The following is an 18,252-nucleotide window of genomic DNA, read 5'->3' as shown; positions in this document are numbered from 1 at the left end:
AATGCAAGGGACACGGGTTTGAGCCCTGGTCCGGGAAGATCCCACATGCCGCGGAGCAACTAAGCCCGTGTGCCACAACTACTGAAGCCCGTGCGCCTAGACCCCACGCTCCACAACAAGAGAATCCACTGCAATGAGAAGCCTGCGCACCTCAGTGGAGAGTAGCCCCTGCTCTCCGCAACTGGAGAAAGCCCGCGGGCAGCAACAAAGACTCAGTGCAGCTAAAAATAAATAAGTTTTTTAAAAATAAAAAGTTAGATTTTTGTTGGTTTTGTTGCTGGTGGTTTTTAAAATCTAATTTGATAAGATACTTTTCTTTAGCTTGGTCACTTCATCTATTTGTATTCTTGTCTTCACTTAGATTTTGACCTGATAATTTCGTAATGTCAATTCTTCAAGACCCTTAAGACAATTAAAATACAATTTTTCCAGCATTTTTGGTTATTTGCATGCTGGCCAGCCAATTCTCAAACAGAAGGTCCACGTGCCTCTTAAGCACATTTTAGCAAATCTCTGTGTTTGATCCCACTTCACCCGCCCGTCAGAGGCGCCCAGCTCCTGACCCCCAGGTTGTGCGATGCCCACGGGGCCTTGGGGCCCCTCAACGCGCGCCCTTCCGCACGCTGGGTCCTGTTGTGTTCCCTCTGTTCTTCTCGCGTCTGCCGCATCCTTGTAGACTCGTGTCCTGAAAACACTGAATCCTGCCACGGCTGTTCTAGTGAGGATGTGAGGGGCTCAGGGACTCCCCTTCTGGGACCAGCGTCTTCAGCTGGACATTCCGAGTGTGTGTGGTGGATGTTGTCACTGCAGATGGAGCTGCGTGAGACGTCCCTCCTCTTAGCAGAGTGTCGCCCACGGGGGGCATTGGTTACACTGTGTTTTGTACGCGACGTGATGAGCGCATGGAACTCACGAGCCCAGGGCAGGACAGGCTGGACCACTTTGTAAGCATCTTCTGAAAGTTCTGCATCCACCATCCGCAGGCTGGTAGACTAAGAGGTGTCTTCAGTTGGGAGGAATATTGTTGGTATTTTACAAGATGCCTCAAAATTCTGCCTCTCGGGGCTTTAATGCACAAAGGGTTTTTTTTTTTTTTGTAGCATTTAAAAAATAAATGACTGGCATTGATTTATTAATGATTTATCAAGGAAACATTATTAGGTTTTGAAAATATTTTTCAGTGACTTATTCTGGAGCAGTTGCTAAATTCAGCAATGAAAACAAACTGGTCTACAATTTCAGCACCTCGTCCATAACATCAACATTTAATATCAACGTCTGTACCAAGTTCTACACAGGCATCTCCCAATGTTCCCGAAATGATTATTAAACTGTAATGAATATTCTGAAACCCCTTAGCAGTTGTCTCTGGACTCTGTGCCTGCGTTTTATGGAGATAACATGTACACGCTGTAATGTACACACAAATTAAATGTTCACTAGTGTGAGTTTGACACTTGTGGACACCTGTGTAGCCACCACCCAAAACAAGATGCAGACCGTTTCCGTCCTCCGCCCAGTCCCTCGTAGCCCCCGGCCGTCCCCATCCCCTGCCTCTAACCCAGAAGCTGCGCCTCATTTCCATCATCGCCCTCTAGTCCTGCCTGTTCTGGGGCTTCATACATGCTCTTCTGTGTCTGCCTTCCTGCACGTAACACGGTGTGTCTGAGATTCATCTGCGGTGCTCTGTGCATCAGACTCCGTTCTCTTTATCACTATTATTCCTTTGTGTGAATGTGCCAGAATCTGTTTCTCAGAATCCGTTCTCATCATGATGGACATTTGGATTGCTTCCAGTTTGGGGCTGTTGTGAATAAGGTTGCTGTGAGCATTCCTGTACAAGTTTTTTTGTGGACATACTTCTGTTTCTCTTGGGTAAATACCTCACAGTAGGATTTCTGGGTCCTATGGTTAGTATATGTTGATAGCATCTAGGGTTATGGTTTAGTATTTGGTATTTTTGATTTGGGGCGTTCTAACAGGTGTGTAGTAGTGTCTGGTTATGGTTTTGATTTGATTCCCTAGTGACTAATGATGTTTACAAAGTTCCACGAGCCTATGGTCACTCGTGCGTCTTCTTTTGTCGTGTCTGTTCTAAAATTTTTGTCCCTTTTCAATTGGGGTTTGGACTTTCTATTGCTGTTATTTAGGAGTTCTTTATATATAATCTGAGTACAAGACTTTTGTTACATATATGTGCTGCAAATATTTTTTTCAGATTCTGTGGCCTCTCTTCATTTTCTTAATGTCTTTTTACAAGAGAAATTGTTAACTCTTATGAAATCCGGTTTTTTAGTTTTTTTTAAATGTGTCATCTATGTTTTGTAAAAATTTTTGTAGCTAATTTCTGCCTCCCAAGATGGAAGAAGATGCCAGCCTGTTCCCTAAGAAGCTTTTGGACGACGCCCCCCTTACGGAGGATGGTAATTAAGAAAGGTCTTTTCACAAATAAGACACGTTTCAACACACAGAAGACAAACGATGTGCTTAAATAGTTGCCCTTTAATTTCCTTTTTCCAGAGAGACTACATCTTTTAAACTCATATTTTTTCTCAAAAAGGTAGCTTATATTATTCTGTGTTTAATCAGAAGAAAGATCCACGTGGCTGAGACTTTGAAGTTCAGTGGCCGACTGTAGTTTCCCAGTTTTTTGTTATTGCTTAAAATGGCAATAATGGGGCTTCCCTGGTGGCGCAGTGGTTGAGAGTCCGCCTGCCGATGCAGGGGACGCGGGTTCGTGCCCCGGTCCGGGAGGATCCCACATACCGCGGAGCGGCTGGGCCCGTGAGCCATGGCCGCTGGGCCTGCGCGTCTGGAGCCTGTGCTCCGCAACGGGAGAGGCCACAACAGTGAGAGGCCTGCGTACCGCAAAAAAAAAAAAAAAAAAATGGCAATAATGAACCTGTTGTATGTAACATGAAGAGCCTGGTTTAAGTGCAGGCAGCTGGATTTCACGTCTGCCTCTGACTAGTCTGCTCTGATATGTCGTCACGTGGCCTTTAGAAAACTCCACTCTACGCTCATGAAACAAGGGTGGGAAAGACAATAGTGTTTTGCTATTATTATGAAAATAGTTTTGACTTTGCAGACCCCTTGGAAGGGTTCCCTGGGCCACACTTTGAGAACCACTGCTCTGAGCCGCCATCCCATCATTGCCCAGTTTGCGTGTGTCAGGATTTACCCCGGAACTTCAGGCTTGAAGGTCTCCATCTGCATTCTGTTGTTTTAACTCTCACTCTGTTTCTAGAAACAGATGAACCGGAGGATCCGGAGTTTGTGCTGGGCTCTGTCCCTGGGGAGGCTGAGAATAAGGCGGACCCAGGAAGCTCCTGGTAATTAACCCGGGGCAGGGGGAGGGGGAGGGGCAGGACGCGCTCCCCACGGGATGGCAGCCGGCGTCCTTTCCGTGTTAAGTCCAGGGAAAGAGCAGGATGCAGACAAGAGGAAGCAGAGACCAGCCGTCCAGGACAGAACGCAGACCTCACTCCTGCGGAGGGACCTGAGCCACCTAGACCAGCTGCATGAAGAGAAAGACCTTTTCATTCAGAAAACGAGGTGAGCGGGGCGGGCCGGGCTCTGGCCGGGGCCCATCTGTGCGGGGTTCGCCGCCCTCCACTCCTGTCCGATTGGCGGTGACACTGCAGTGCGTTCTCCAATGTCTGCAAAGAAAAATTTCAAACACAGAAAAGTTGAAACTTGAAGGCAAATTGATGACATCATGAAACTTTACTCCTAAATACTTGAGATGCCCGCAGGAGAGCCTGTGCCAGCTGCCGGCCCCGCCCCGATCGGAGGGCCTGGAGTGCAGGGAGCTGGTTACCGATGCAGGCTCCAACTTTCAGGGTGGAGCTGCGTGCTTGCCGCCGGGGGATGGGGCCCCTCGCCAAGCAGCAGGAGAGCGGGGCGGCCGGCCTAGCCGCGGAGGGAGCCGCGGGCAACACGTAGGTCGGAGGTGGGGCCCTGGGGCCCGCGGGCGCGGGGGGGCGGACCCACTTCCCGGCCATGTGGGAATCGGGCAACCCAAGTGGACATCAGGAGTCAGGTGGCCACGAGTCAGGAGGGGTGATCACTTTGAGGCAGGTGGCCAGGGGAGGCCTCCCTGAGGAGGGGACCTGCAGGCTGAGACAAGAGTGGTAGGGACAGCGGCACAACGGCTGGGGTGGGGCGGTGAGTGCAGGGCCCAGGGCAGCAGGCAAGGATGCCAGGTCATGTGCCTGCAGCCCAGAGCCCTCTGGTCAGTGTCCCTCCAGGCTGCTCTCCGAGAGATGCCCCGCCCGCTCCTGCCCTTAGAGGGGTGTCTTGCGGGGCGGCACACCTCTCTGTCCTGTGCCCGCCCACCCACCCTGTTCATCTGAGCGCCCCCACGAAGTGGCTACACCTCAGAGTGTAACTGGGCTTGGGTGACCAGGAGGGCAGAGGGAGATGAAGTAGATCTCAGAGTGGGCTCGGCCAGGAGGGTCTCTCAGGGGCTTTTTGGCCCCCAAGATGCTTCTAGTCGTTAGGTGAGTGTGCTGGGTCCTTCCTGAGGGGCTGGCAACCAGGGGGCTGGCTCCCCATCCTTGGAAGAATGAGAGGCCAGTGGAGAGGGGGCGGGAGGGGGCGGGAGCGGGGTCAGATCCACGAAATGGGCCCAGGAGAAGTCTTCCTTCGGCCACAGCCCTGCCCTCCCAGTCGGCCAGTTTAGACGAAAAGTCAGGCGAAGGCATCGCTGAGCCTGAAGGCCGGCAGCCCCTGAGGCCCTGACCCACCTGCCCTCTGCAGGGCAGCATCCCAGCGCCTGTGCTCAGAGCTGGGGAACGAGAGGGACCTGCAGGCGAAGATGACGGCCGTGCCGCAGGAGAGTGTGTAAGTCCAGGCCATTGAGCAGGGACGGGTTTGAAGATGAAGAATGACATTTTGTGCTTGACTTTCAAGCTGCCTAAAAATTGAAAGGTAGCTGAGACTTTCCATTGTTTAAGTGTTTTGCGCGTTCTCCATGTTTGCCTGAGTTCTCAGGAACTGTGAAATCATCTTCTTTTTCCTTTTTTCCTGCTCTTTGAGCCTCCAGAGAACTACCAGCAGGATTTTTAAAAGAGCCTCACACCTCTTCTGAGAGCGGCCCCTCCCCCCACCCCGGCAAGGAGACACTGCTGCGTCAAATCCTGTACGCGGAGCTTGTCTTGGCAGCTTCCTCTCTGCACCAGCTGGTCCCCACCAGCGCCGCGAAGCCCCCCGGGCCCTGCCTGTGTCGGATCACTGTATGGTCCATTTAGTTTTTTTAAAAACTTCTAAATTTTGAAACAATTTCAAATTCACAGAAGAGTTGCAGAAATAGCACCAAGAACCCCCGGTGTCCCCTTGCTCTCCCCACCATCCCGGTGACACTTCACACCCGGGGGGTTGCATGGGGTCGCCCCACCTCCAGTAGGAAAGACCCTCAGTCTTCCCGTGACGCTCGTGACATTGATGGTTTTTGAAGCATCTGGGCCAGGAAACGTCCCCCGAGTTGCCTGTGTGTGATGTTTCCTCAGGGCGGCGGTCTAGAACCCCCCGTGTGCTGCTCGCCCCACCCCCCACCGCCAACAAGGCGTACGATGGCCACCGGTTCCATTTCCAGTGGGGGAACTTTGGTCGCTTGATCGAGATGGGGTGTGCAGGGGTTTTTTTTTTTGGTTTTAAGGTTTACACATTTTTTAAAAATATTTATTTATTTATTTGGCTGTGCTGGGTCTTAGTTGAGGCATGCGGGATCTAGTTCCCTGACCAGGGATCGAACACAGGCCTCCTGCATCGGGAGCTAGGAGTCTTAACCACTGGACCACCAGGGAAGTCCCTAAAGTTTACACTTTTAAAAAAAATATTAATTTTATTTATTTATTTAGGCTGCACCAGGTCTCAGTTGCAGCATGTGAGATCTTTAGTTGCAGCATGCATGTGGGATCTAGTTCCCTGACCAGGGATCGAACCTGGGCCCCCTGCATTGGGAGCACAGAGTCTTACCCATTGGACCACCAGGGAAGTCCCATGCAGGGTTTCTTCAATGCAGAGTCACACTTTTCCTTTGGAAACTAACATGGAATTTGTGGTACATACTGTGAGAGTGGAAAACCCCATCCTCATCCCTTTCACGCTCTGGTGTTTGCATTTATTGATGCTTCTCACTTGAATCAGTTATGATGATGGTTGCCAAAGGGCAATTTTCTAATTCCGTAATTCCTTCTAAATGTACAAGTTAGCGTTCCGCTGTAAAGAACAGTGTTCTCTTCCCCATGTTTCTTTACGTGTCAGTGTAGACTCTTTGGCTTCTGTTCTATGCAGTGGGTTATAACCTGCTCCATCATTTTTTTTTAATTAATTAATTTATTTATTTTTGGCTGTGTTGGGTCTCCACTGCTGTGCACGGGCTTTCTGTAGTTGTTGCGAGCGGGGTCTACCCTTCGTTGCGGTGCGTGGGCTTCTCATTGTGGTGGCTTCTCTTGTTGCGGAGCACGGGCTCTAGGTGCGTGGGCTCAGTAGTTGTGGCATTCAGGCTCAGTAGTTGCGGCTTGCGGGCACCAGAGCGCAGGCTCAGTAGTTGTGGCGCACGGGCTTAGTTGCTCCGTGGCATGTGGGACATTCCCGGACCAGGGCTCGAACCCGTGTCTCCTGCATTGGCAGGCAGATTCTTAACCACTGTGCCACCAGGGAAGTCCCATCATCATTATTTATTTTCATGCTCCAGTCACCCCCAATTGGGCCAGTTAGCACCTCTTTCAAGCAGGCTCCCTGTCATTCTTCTAGTGCTTTCTGGGGTAACGACGTGTTCCTAGCCCACTTGTTTCCTGTCCGCCGTAGTCCTAGACCTAGCCGGTTGTCTGGACCAAGCCAGAGCGTTGGTTTCTCACCGGGGAGAGTGGTGTTTAGGGACCTAGGGCTGGGCGCCAGGTGGCCCCACTGGGAAGCACGTGCATGTCTCTGTGTGTCTGCGTTAGAACCAGGAGTTGACACCCGTGATTCCAGCTCCAGCAGACCCAGAGGCGCACCCTCATCTCCCCGTCTGATGGGACACTTCTTCTCCCACAGTCGGAACCTGTCTCCCATCACCTTCAGTGTTTTCACTCGCTTCTCCTCCTGCCAAGTACCAGTCTGCTGACCCTGCCCCGCTGCGGCTGGCCCTGACCCCCCATAGCCCACCTGCCTGCCCCTCCTCATGTGGGCGTGGCTGCTGCCCATTTACTTTCTTTTTAATCAGCTTTACTTAGGTCTAATTTACATGCAGGAAAATGTATGTCAAACGTCCCTTGTGCATCCTGGCCGTCAGCAGTGCTGACCCCAGGTGACCGCGGGTGTCCTCTGCCCCTTAGTGTTAGGTGTGGGCAGACCCTGCAGTGTTTAGCCCCCGTGCCCATCTCCTCCATGCCACACAGCAGCCGTGAGAGGCATTCATGTCCTCGTGCATGGCCGGTGTCTCCCTTCATGGCCGTAGAGTCCACTGCTGTCGGCTTCACCACTGAGCAGGGCAGCCCGGGGGTCTCACTGGCTCCCGTTGGAAGCCCACCTGGCTCCCCTTCCTAGTCAGCATCCCCTTGGACAACGTAGTGACCCCTTGAACCTATTCTTGGGGGGACATGACTTCAGGGCCCTCCTGTGTTGCTGCCAGAGTCTGTGTGCCCAGGCTCAAGGGCACCCCAGGCCGCAGGGACGTCAATGAGTCCCCCCAAGTGTGGGCTGAGGGCAGGCTGTCCGCAGGGGCTTCCTTCAGGGTCACGTGTGAACTTGGGGCTCGGTGGCTTAGACGGTGTCACTCACGGTCCCTGAGCACCTGCTGAGTGCCAGGCCCCGATGTAAGCATGTAGGGTCAGCAGTGAGTACAACACTTGGAGTCCCTGCCTGTTTTCACGGGAATGAGAGGCACGTAAGCAAAGCATGAAGCTCGTGGCAGGTGCCATGTGGCACGGTCACTGCATCCCTGGGCCCAGAGAGCAGGGCTTCAGGGACAGAGCAGGGCAGTGTTGCAGGACACAAGGGGCCTGGATGTTGGTCAAACTCGGTGGCGGAGCCCTGGAGTGGACGCTGCGTGGGGGGCGTGGCCCGGCTCTCCAACCCCTTTGCCAGCGTAAACAGAAGCGCCTCCTGTTTGCAAGGAGCGCCATGTGGCACATCGAGATCCAGGAGAGGCAGCTGGAGGACGCCCGCAAGTCGGCCCAAGCGGAGGCCCCGGCTGCCAGGAAGTGCCTCCGGGAGAGGGGGACCTCGGGGAAGGCAGAGCGGAACTGGCTGCTGCGGGTGCGGTAGGTCCAGGCCTGGGGCGCCCTCCCCGCCGGGCCCACGCCTGCGGCCCCCCTACCCACACCTGCAACACCCCCATCCCACGCCTGAGCCTCCCCGGCCCACGCCTGCGACCCCCCCTCGGCCCACGCCTGCGCCCCCTCCCGCCCCACGCCTGCGCCCCCCCCCCCCGCCCCACGCCTGCGACCTCCTCCAGCCCACACCTGCGATACCCCTCAGGCCCACGCCTGCAACTCCCCCCAGGCCCATGCCTGCGACCCACCCCCCCGCCCCACGCCTGCGACCTGCGACTCCCCCCAGGCCCACGCCTGCGCCCCTGCCCACCCAGCCCCAGCCTGGGCAGAGTGGCTTGGGCCACGCGCACTCCCTGACCTGATAGCCGCTTCCCTCCTGGACGCCCTGCCCTCTTCCCGGCTCTGGCCACTCCTTGTGGCCTGTCCTCCTGAGGCCCCGACACCGCCCATTCCCCGCGGGCAGCTGCTTCTGAGGGCGGGGCCGGTGGAGTAGGTGTGCTGCAGGCCGGGGGATGCAGCGCCCCCCAGGGGCCCCCCACCCTCGCCCTTGCCCCTGCACAGGGTCCTCACAGGTCCTCCTGCTCTCCCACCCCCGACTTCGTCCAACCCGTTGCCAGATCTTCCTGCTGCTTCCGTGGTTTCCGAGCCTGTGGATACCCACAGGGTCCCCAGGGCCCCGCCCCCTACCAGGCACAGCGCAGGGCCCTCCCGCCTCATGCACTTAGCCCTGGTCCCGGGCCCTCTGTGGCCAAGCCTGCACAGGACGTGTCCCTGTTCCCGCTGCCCCGTGTCCCTGCAGGAGGTCCGTGTACCTGCAGAAGGAGCACGGGCTCAGGCACCAGAAGCTGGTGGAAGATGCCCAGAAGAACCATCGGAAGGCCGTGAAGTTCCTGAAGGCCTCCCTGGGGAGGTACAGCGGCTCTCTTCTCTCCCGTCACCCCCACCCCCGCCCACACAGGGGAACCTGAGAAAGTGGATCAATTGCCTTCGTTTTGAAACTCTCCGATTTTATCATTGAGCCGTCACCTCATCACCCAGAAAGAATAAATGTGTGTTTTCAGTTTTTAGCTGATGGCCGTTAGTTTCAGACGAGGACTCCAGTCTAGAGAAACGGGTTTCACGTTTCCCCGTGGTCCACGCGCAGCCCAGCTCTTTCCCACTTGCCTTTAACATCATCGCACTTGGCTGCTTCCTTGGGGCTCCTCCCCACCAGTGGCCGCTGGGGCATGAGCAGGTCCTCCCCGCCAGGGTCCGCGAGCAGGAGCGGAGAGAGGAGCTAGAGACCCGCGAGCACACACGCAGGCGCATGGACGCCGTGCTGGCCCTGAAGAACAGCATCTCCGCCAACCGGGTAGGACTGGCCCCACCTCCGGACCCCCTCAGGATGCGCTCACCTGCTCTGGGACAGGCTCCCACGCTCCAGGGGGACCCGGGCTCGGCGAGGCGAGTGCTGGAGCCCTGGGCCTTCCCAGGGGAAGTGATACCCCCCGGGGCCTGGGGGGCAATTAGACCAGGGAAGCGGGGAGGGATGCGCAGTGAGCCGCCAGCCCAGTGGAGACCGCGGGGCTCTGGCCTCGGGAAGCCCCTGAGGATTTTGGGGAGGGGGCGGCTGCAGGAGGCGGGTGCAGGTGGGAGCAGTGGTGACTTCCACAAACGTTGACCTCCGGCGTCTCTGGTACGGTTTGAGAGCACCCAGCCCACAGAAAGCTCCACTGCGCACGCGCACACCTGCGGATGCTGGCATCTCCGTGTTCTCTATTCCCAAGGAGACACTCCGGAAGTTTCAAGCATGGGGCCAGGCCAAGGCAGAGCTGGCGGAACAGAAGGCCCAGGCCGAGAAGGAGGTGATTCTGGCCCAAGGTGGGGATGCCTTCAAGCACTTTTGCCATCAACGCCGGCGCCAGGAGCTGGAGGCCCAGAACCGGTGAGGGCCTGGCAGGGCGGCATCCCAGAGCGGTGGGCGGGTGTGTCTGTCACAACCTGCGACGAGGCTGCCTCTCTCCCTGGGCCTCCCCCTCCCCCCCTCGGCCCCCTCCCCCCCGCATCCTGCAAGCCCCGTCCTCCACACACTGCTCTCCAGCCCCCAACAGGCGGGACCTCTCCTGGGCCTCAGGCACAGCCCCCACTGCCCCTGCTGCCCTGGGCATCCCCTGCCCGTGGCCTCCTCCCTCCCAGAGGCTGCGGGCAGCCGGGGCTCACTTTCTGGGCTCCCCCAAACCAGGGCTCAGTGCTGCCTCAGTCCACACTGCACCCCGTCATCCCCTAAGTACCCCTCGGCCTGCAAGTTCCCCGTTCTCAGCTCCCCAGGCTGCACCCGACCTGAGAGACAGGGGTGCCCCCGGGGACTTCCCAAGATGCAGGAGCGAGGTGGCCGCCTCTCCTGCCTCAGCCCCGCCGTGCACACAGGGTTCTGTCGCTTCCTCTTCGTCCTGGAGGGCCTGTCCCTCCCCCCACACGCAGCCCCGCCCATCGTGGTCACTGTCAGCACCTGCCCAGGTGTGGCCGCCCGGTCCTGTCACTGGGGAGTCGCGGTGCCCTGAGGGCCATCCCCGGCGTTGGGTCACCGCCCACCCGCAGGGGTCCTGGGCGCATCCCCTCCTGCCTCGAAGCCCTTAGTCCTGGCAGGTGGGAGGCGCCAGCGGCTGCCCCTGTCTGAGCCTCAGGGCGCCCCGCGGCGCCTGGGAACCCGAAGCGGGGGACGCGGCAGCTCACGGGGTCGAGGCTTGTGGCGGGGACGGCGCCGGGCCGGAGGTTCGCGTCCCGGGTCTCTGGCCCGGCCGCCCTCCTGGGCTCCCTCCGTCGGCTCCTGCGGGCCGAGCCTCTCGGGGTCTGGGCGCAGCTGGCGTTTTCCCCGCAGCGCCTTCGAGGAGGAGCAGAAGCTCAGGAAGCACGAGATTGTGAGTCGGATCTTGAAGGAGGAGGCCGAGGAGGACAGGAGGAAGCAGCGGCCCTCGCCCCCCAGACCTGCGGGCCGGCCGATCCTGAGGGACCAGACCTGGAGCTACGTGGCCGCCTTCCATGCCGGGAAGAGCACGGCGGAGCCGCCCTGCTGCGCCCCGGTGAGCGGACGCCCCTGCTACGCTGGACCACGCCGGCCAGCCCAGAGCAGGACCACGGAGAGCGCTCCTGCCCTCCGCCCCTTCGCCGGGCGCAGGCACAGCCTCTGGTCGCCAGGCGGCCCCAGCCCTGGTGCCCGTGTTCCATGTCCCTCGCGGCTCCCCCCTGGTCTCCGGCGCCTTGCCCGCCTGGGGAAGCAGCCCCCCACCGCCACATGTCCCCTGAACAGGATTGTCTTGGGCCACCTTACCTGTCCCCAGATGCCAGAGCCAGGCTGGTGACCAAAGGCCCATCACGGCCCAGGGGAGACGTGTGCCCCCGTCCACCCCCAACGCATGCTCACCCCGGAGCCGGGCCGCTTCCCTCCATACCCTCACTCAGTCCTCACATAGAGGGCTGGCCCTGTGCCGGTCGCCCCATAGGTGACCTGCTTACCTGTCCCTGAGGGTGTGGGGTAGGGACGTCGGGACCCCATCCTGAACCCGGCAGCCCTTCTGCTTCTGCCCTGTGCGCCTCCAGCCTGAAGGCCCAGGTCACTGGCTCCAGCAATGCGCTGGCAGCCGCGACCCCCAGGCTGCTTCGTGGGTGACCCCCGCGGGGTCCCCACTCTGCTCGCGGTGCCCCCCGAAGCCATGCCTCTCTGTCCTCTCACCCCCAGCCATGCTCCTGCCCTTCTCCGCGTGGGGCCTTTCTCACGCCTGCAGCAACATCGCCCTCCATTCTTGTCCCTGTGCCAGCCTGATGTCCCCGGAGGGAGGCCCCGTCTGGCCCTAGAGCAGCTGAGGGTCCGTGAAGGGGGTTCCGGGGTGTCCATAAGTCAGAGTGTTTCGTGGCTCTTGTGGGCATTGGAGACCAGGCTTTCACGATGTGTGAAGACGCTCATGCTGTAAATAGAAGTCGCAAACCCGTGTGTGCTCTGGTCTCTGGGTGCAGAGCGGGGCTGGCTTGTCTGCCGAGGCCCTGGAGTCCCGAGGGTTCGTACTTTCTTCCTCCCGGTCAGTACACTCTCTGTTTTCTAGAATAAGCTGTTGCGTTCCTCTCCCCAACTCCAGGAGGGCAGGTCTGCGTTACCCCAAGCCTCTCTGCCGGTGAAGGCCGTGTCCAGTGAGTCCGTCCAGGCGGACGAGGGGAGCCTTGGCCTGGAGGCAAGGACGCTGGTTCAGCCGGAGATCCCCGGGCTCTGGAAGGAAGACTACAAGCCGTACCAGGTAGCCCCTCGGACACGCGGCCACATCTTTTCATCCGTCTCCCACGTCTCCACCCTGTCGTGGCGATTGTGGCGGCCCCCCTCGCGGGGTTGCTCTGCGGTTCCTCCTAGCCACCTCCCTCCCAGACAACCACAGGGCCGGTGGTGGCCACACCCAGAGGGATGCAGGCTGGGGGCTCGAGGGGTGGGGGCCAAGTCCTAATTCTCCAGCTTACTACTGGGGAAATGTGTTGCTAGAAAAAGGCATGAGTTCACACTCCCTTTGACGGCCTTTTGTCAAGAAACACGCACCATCCAGAGCACGGGTCATCCTGGTTCTAAAAGGGCAGGCACAGCTCTGGGGGCCGAGAAGTTAGCGAGTGTCCACTGCACGCAGCAGGACACAGGCTCTGGCTCTGTCCCTGCGTTAGTCAGCCGAGGCCCGTGGCCACCTGCAGGACATCGCCCGCCCTTGGTCTGTGCACAAGTTGGTTCCCATTGCTCTGAGGGCAAAGCCATTTTGGTTCCGCTGGTTCTGAGGAGGCGTGTGTCGCTGCTCTGCTCAGGCCCGGCCACTGCCTGGGGACCACCGGTCAGCAGGCTGGCTCCCACCCAGGAGAGCGAGGCAGGAGGATGCCAGCCCCTGGGCCGGCAGGGGCGCCGGGAGCCAGGCCCCCCGAGGGTCCCTCTTCAAGTCACTAAGCCGGTCAGGGAGGCACCTTTATTTGTGCCACTGAAAAAATGTTGCTTCCTGTAGAGCTTTTCAGGAACTTTCTCTCGGCCTGATTTTAAATCTAGAAAATATCCCTCTGCCATTATTTCCTGGAAATCCGCCAGATCCTGGACGGCCCTGCTCGGCCCCTTGTTTCTCCCCTGACCCTGCCATACCCCCTACCCCACCTTTCTGGTGCCCACCCCACCCTGGCCCCATGCGGCCGTGGTGGCCCCCGGCTCCAGGCTGTCCATTTCCTTTACTCCCCAACTGACCTCAGGGAGGCCTGGGGGGGCTCCCGAGCCGGCCACCGTCCCCACAAAACCCCAGGTGCCCAAGGAGGACATGGACCAGAAGCCCGTGGGCGGAAGGAAGATGGACAAGGACATCCTGGCGTGCACTGTGCAGCGGCTGCGCAGCAGGGTGATCCACAAGCAGGTGGCATCCAGGCACGAGTTCAGAGGGTGTCCCTTCATCAGCAAGCCCAAGCTCATCCACTTCAAGGTGAGCCCAGGGTCCTCGCCTGGGGCTGAGGGGACAGGGCCCGGTCTCACATGAGGGGTCAGACTCCAGCCCCAGGAGGGTGATTGTCCTGGGGGGCTGGGATGTCACACCTTCCTGGTCCCTCTGGAGGAACCAGGCACTACCCGACCCTTTGCTGGGGGACCCCCACCTGCTGGTCCCCAGGAGGCTGCTTCCTGCCCAAGGCGGGGGTCCTATGAGACCATGGAGGGTGTCCCCATCTCCCAGGCGGGAATGTCAGGTGCCGAGAAGCATCCGCCAGAAAACTTGGAGCACTAACTTTTTATCTGCTTTTCCTAGGACTTTGATATCGGCAAAGTGTACAAGAAAAAGATCACGCTGATTAACGCCACCTACACGATTAACTACTGCAAGCTGGTGGGCGTGGAGGAGAGCCTCCGGGACTTCATCCACATCGAGTACTGGGGGAGGCGGGGAGGCGGGCGGCGCGGTGGGCGGGTGCTTCAGTCCCTGCAACTGTTATCAGAGCGTTTTTATTGGACCCACATTTGGGGCACAAAACTTTCCACTTGGGTCCCCGTGGGCATTTTGTCAAGTGGGTCCTCGCCTTCCTGAGACCAGCCCAGTTTTCCCTGATAAAGGGCTTGATGTTTTCCCCTTCACTGTGTTTTGAGGTTGACCACCCTGGGTACGATTTCCCTGGAGGGCCTTGTGCCTTTTCAAGGTGAAGAAAAAAGCCATCTTTTATTTTGGGACTGTGTACTTGAACTCTGTATTTAAATTTTTTTTTCTTTTCTTTGAATTGTATCCAATAATTCTTTTTTTTTTATTGGAGTAAAATTGCTTTACAATGTTGTGTTAGTTTCTACTGTACAGTGAAGTGAATCAGCTGTATGTCTACATACATCCCCTCCCTCTTGGACCTCCCTCCCCCCCACCCCCATCCCCCCCATCTAGGTGGTCACAGAGCACCGAGCTGAGCTCCCTGTGCTCTACAGCAGGTTCCCACTAGCTAGCTATTTTACACGTGGTAGTGTATATATGTCAATCCTAATCTCCCAGTTCGTCCCACCCTCCCCTTCCCCCCACTGTGTCCACATGTCCGTTCTCTACGTCTGCGTCTCTATTCCTGCCCTGTAAATAGGTTCACCTGTACCATTTTTCTAGATTCCATGTATATGCATTAATATACGGTATTTGTTTTTCTCTTTCTGACTTACTTCACTCTGTATGACAGACTCTAGGTCCATCCACATCTCTACAAATGACCCAATTTCATTCCTTTTTATGGCTGAGTAATATTCCATTGTATATATGTACCACATCTTCCTTATCCATTCATCTGTCTATGGACATTTAGGTTGGTTCCACGTCCTGGCTTTTGTAAATAGTGCCGCAATGAACATTGGGGTGCATGTGTCTTTTTTTTTTTTTTTTTTTTTTCTTTTTGCGGTATGCGGGCCTCTCACTGTTGTGGCCTCTCCCGTTGCGGAGCACAGGCTCCGGACGCGCAGGCCCAGCGGCCATGGCTCACGGGCCCAGCCGCTCCGCGGCATATGGGATCCTCCCAGACCGGGGCACGAACCCGCATCCCCTGCATCGGCAGGCGGACTCTCAACCACTGCGCCACCAGGGAGGCCCGCATGTGTCTTTTTGAATTATGGTTTTCTCAGGGTATATGCCCAGTAGTGGGATTGCTAGGTCATATGGTAATTCTATTTTTAATTTTTTAAGAAACCTCCGTACTGTTCTCCATAGTGGCTGTATCAGTTTACATTCCCACCAACAGTGCAAGAGGGTTCCCTTTTCTCCACACCCTCTCCAGCATTTATTGTTTGTAGATTTTCTGATGATGCCCATTCTGACCGGTGTGAGGTGATACCTCATTGTAGTTTTGATTTGCATTTCTCTAATGATTAGTGATGTTGATAAACTTTTCATGTACCTCTTGGCCATCTGTTATGTCTTGTTTGGTGAAATGTCTATTTAGGTCTTCCACCCACTTTTTATTTGGGTTGTTTGTATTTTTTAATATTGAGCTCCACGAGCTTTTTGTATATTTTGGAGATGAATCCTTTGTCCGTTGCTTCATTTGCAAATATTTTCTCCCATTCTGAGGGTTGTGTTTTTGTCTTGTTTATGGTTTCCTTTGCTGTGCAAAAGCTTTTAAGTTTCGTTAGGTCCCATTTGTTTATTTCTGTTATTTTCATTACTCTAGGAGGTGGGTCAGATGTATTTAAATTTTTACCCTGTTCCAGTGTTTCAGGTTTCTTCCTTTGAGACCCCGCTGATATCTGACTTGGGTCCTCTTTTGTGTCTGATTTTCTTTCTGGTCCCTGTAATCCTTCCTTCTTTCCTGTTTTGTTTTCCCCTCACTTTCCTTGTAACGACCGTTGCTGTGTCTTCCGCGGGACCCTCTTTTCTGCTCCTTGAGCGTTTTGCCTTTGCCGTTAAGAGTTTTTTCTCCTCCCCGCCCTGGTTTCTCCAGCTTCTGTCCTCAGCTTGGAGGTCCCGGGGGCTCTGGAGTTTCCAGTTCTGCATGGCTCCTGCTGTGACCTCCAAGGCCCTGCCCTCTGCCCCCAGGGGCCTTCCCGGGGCTGCTCCCTGAGTCCACAGCTCTGGTCAGCCTCCCCGCGAAGGACACGCTGTCCCGTTCTGTGCCGACTGTGGCCCGGACGCGGGATCTGCAGAGGCTCACGTGTTTATCGCCCGCATGTTCTCCGCCTTCCAGGAGTGCTGACAGGGGGGGCTTTCCTGTGTTGCTGGTTCTTCCTGTTGAGCTGTGGGTTTCTGGAGGAGTCGGCAGAGGCTCAGAGTCGGGTGGTCACTGTTACCTAGGCCACCTGAGGCACCCCTCCCCAAGCCTGGAGCAAGAATTTTTTATTGGCAGCATTTCCTCTCGACACTTTGAGGATCTTACTCCCCTGTCTCCTGTTTTCTGCTGTTGCTGTTCCATCCGATCCCCTGTCTTTGTAGGTTATCGAGCTTTTTCCTCAGGTTGCCGTGAGCTTGACCTCCCCTTGGGGTCCTGCATGTCTACCACAGTGTGTCTGGTGTGGACTGACCTTTCCTAGGGCTGCTTAGAACTCCCTGTGCTTCCCGATCGGAGGATTCAGCTCTTTGAACAGCTGTGGACCTTTCTCCGCCCTGTCCCTTCAGATGTCGCCTACCTCCCATCCTCACAGACCTGCCCCTGTGCTCCGATTCGAACCCTGTCTATTCTGTGCCCCCCACACCTCCTGATGCCTGTGTCACATCCCCCCCGCCCCGTCATCTCCCTGAGCAGGTTTCTCAGTGTTTCCTGGGGTCTGTCCCTCTGTTGAGTACTTCTCTCCTTGGTCGTATCTAATCGGCTGTTGAAATTGCTTATTATGTGTCTAATTTCAGTTGCTGTATTTCTCATTTCTGAAAATTCTAAGTTCTTTTTCGGATCAGCTGGTATTTCTCGTTCTTTCTCATGTCTGTAATTCTCTGCGTCTTTCTCCTGACGTCCTTGGAGTCTGGCCCCGCTCCTCTCCGTGTTTCGGCTGGTCTGTGCGCGGACTTTGAAATCTGGGTTCTGATCTTCCCACGGCTGCGGCTCCATCCTCAGGACTCCGTTAGTCTGACATCAAAATGCCTCCCTCCCAATCCGAGGAGTTTTGGATTTGCTTCTGCCTGGTGCCACCAGGACGCTGCCAGCCAGGGACAGATTTTTATATTAAATTTTTAGCTTGTGTATTTCTATACAAAGTACAGTAGGTAAAATCCAACCTTGTGAAAATGGACTTTGTGTTAGAAATTCTGTGGGGGCTTCTTTTTCTCACCCAAATCCAGACCACGTCCCTCCAAGTGTACCCGGGAAGGTGGGGCTGTTTTTCTGGGTCTTTCACTGAAAGTGGGACTCAGAGGGCTCCAGCTGAATGCAGGGCCCACAGTCCTGGCTCCTTACCTGTCTCACACACCTGACCTTGATCCTAAAACCCTAGATCCTTGGTTCAGGCCTGGCACGTGTCCTCGGGGGGACTGTGACCACTGCTCACCCCAGAGCATCTGTCCCTCTGGAGTTGACCCCTGGGGACTTCCCTCCTCCCTCCCTCCCCCCCTCCCCCTCCCTTCCTCCTCCCTCCCTCCCCCTCCTTCCCTCCCCCCACCTTCCTCCTCCCTCCCTCCCTCCCTCCCTCTCCTTCCCTCCCCCTCCCTTCCCCCTCCTTCCCTCCCCCCTCCTTCCCTCCCCCCTCCTTCCCTCCTCCCTCCCTCCCCTCCCCCTCCTTCCCTTCCCCCTCCCTTCCTCCCCTCCCTCCCCCTCCTTCCCTCCCCCTCCCTCACCCTCCTTCCCTACCCCTCCTTCCCTCCCTACCCCTCCTTCCCTCCCCCTCCCTTCCTCCTTCCCTCCCCCTCCTTCCCTCCCTCCCTCCCCCTCCCCCTTCCTTCCTTCCCTCAGCCCTTCACTCACACGACTGACACTCAGATGTTCTTCGAGCGTCTCCTGTGAATTGAGTCCTGGCAAGGCAGCAGGGGCTCAGCACCCAGGACAGGCGAGAGGGAGGGTCCCAAAGCCCCCCTGGGGCGCC

General features: G+C 56.8%; 1 protein-coding gene across 1 annotated transcript in view; it reads left to right on the top strand.

Moving 5' to 3' along the window:
* Nucleotides 1-18,252, top strand: part of CFAP74 (cilia and flagella associated protein 74) — a 75,806-nt gene that overhangs the window by 21,088 nt on the left and 36,466 nt on the right. The window contains exons 2-14 of the mRNA XM_082615271.1: nucleotides 2,341-2,423; nucleotides 3,248-3,332; nucleotides 3,415-3,555; nucleotides 3,843-3,941; nucleotides 4,762-4,845; nucleotides 8,103-8,249; nucleotides 9,061-9,171; nucleotides 9,510-9,612; nucleotides 10,028-10,185; nucleotides 11,119-11,320; nucleotides 12,371-12,526; nucleotides 13,547-13,720; nucleotides 14,039-14,157. Of these exons, the coding sequence (XP_082471397.1) occupies nucleotides 2,360-2,423; nucleotides 3,248-3,332; nucleotides 3,415-3,555; nucleotides 3,843-3,941; nucleotides 4,762-4,845; nucleotides 8,103-8,249; nucleotides 9,061-9,171; nucleotides 9,510-9,612; nucleotides 10,028-10,185; nucleotides 11,119-11,320; nucleotides 12,371-12,526; nucleotides 13,547-13,720; nucleotides 14,039-14,157 (1,643 nt within the window). The 5' untranslated portion in view covers nucleotides 2,341-2,359. The remainder of the gene's footprint in view (nucleotides 1-2,340; nucleotides 2,424-3,247; nucleotides 3,333-3,414; nucleotides 3,556-3,842; nucleotides 3,942-4,761; nucleotides 4,846-8,102; nucleotides 8,250-9,060; nucleotides 9,172-9,509; nucleotides 9,613-10,027; nucleotides 10,186-11,118; nucleotides 11,321-12,370; nucleotides 12,527-13,546; nucleotides 13,721-14,038; nucleotides 14,158-18,252) is intronic.

This window comes from Mesoplodon mirus (genome assembly GCF_964341445.2).
Source record: "Mesoplodon mirus genome assembly, chromosome: 3".
NCBI classification, from domain to species: domain Eukaryota; kingdom Metazoa; phylum Chordata; class Mammalia; order Artiodactyla; family Ziphiidae; genus Mesoplodon; species Mesoplodon mirus.
The sequence above is the reverse complement of the archived record's forward strand: the minus strand, read 5'-3'. Positions and strand labels throughout refer to the sequence as shown.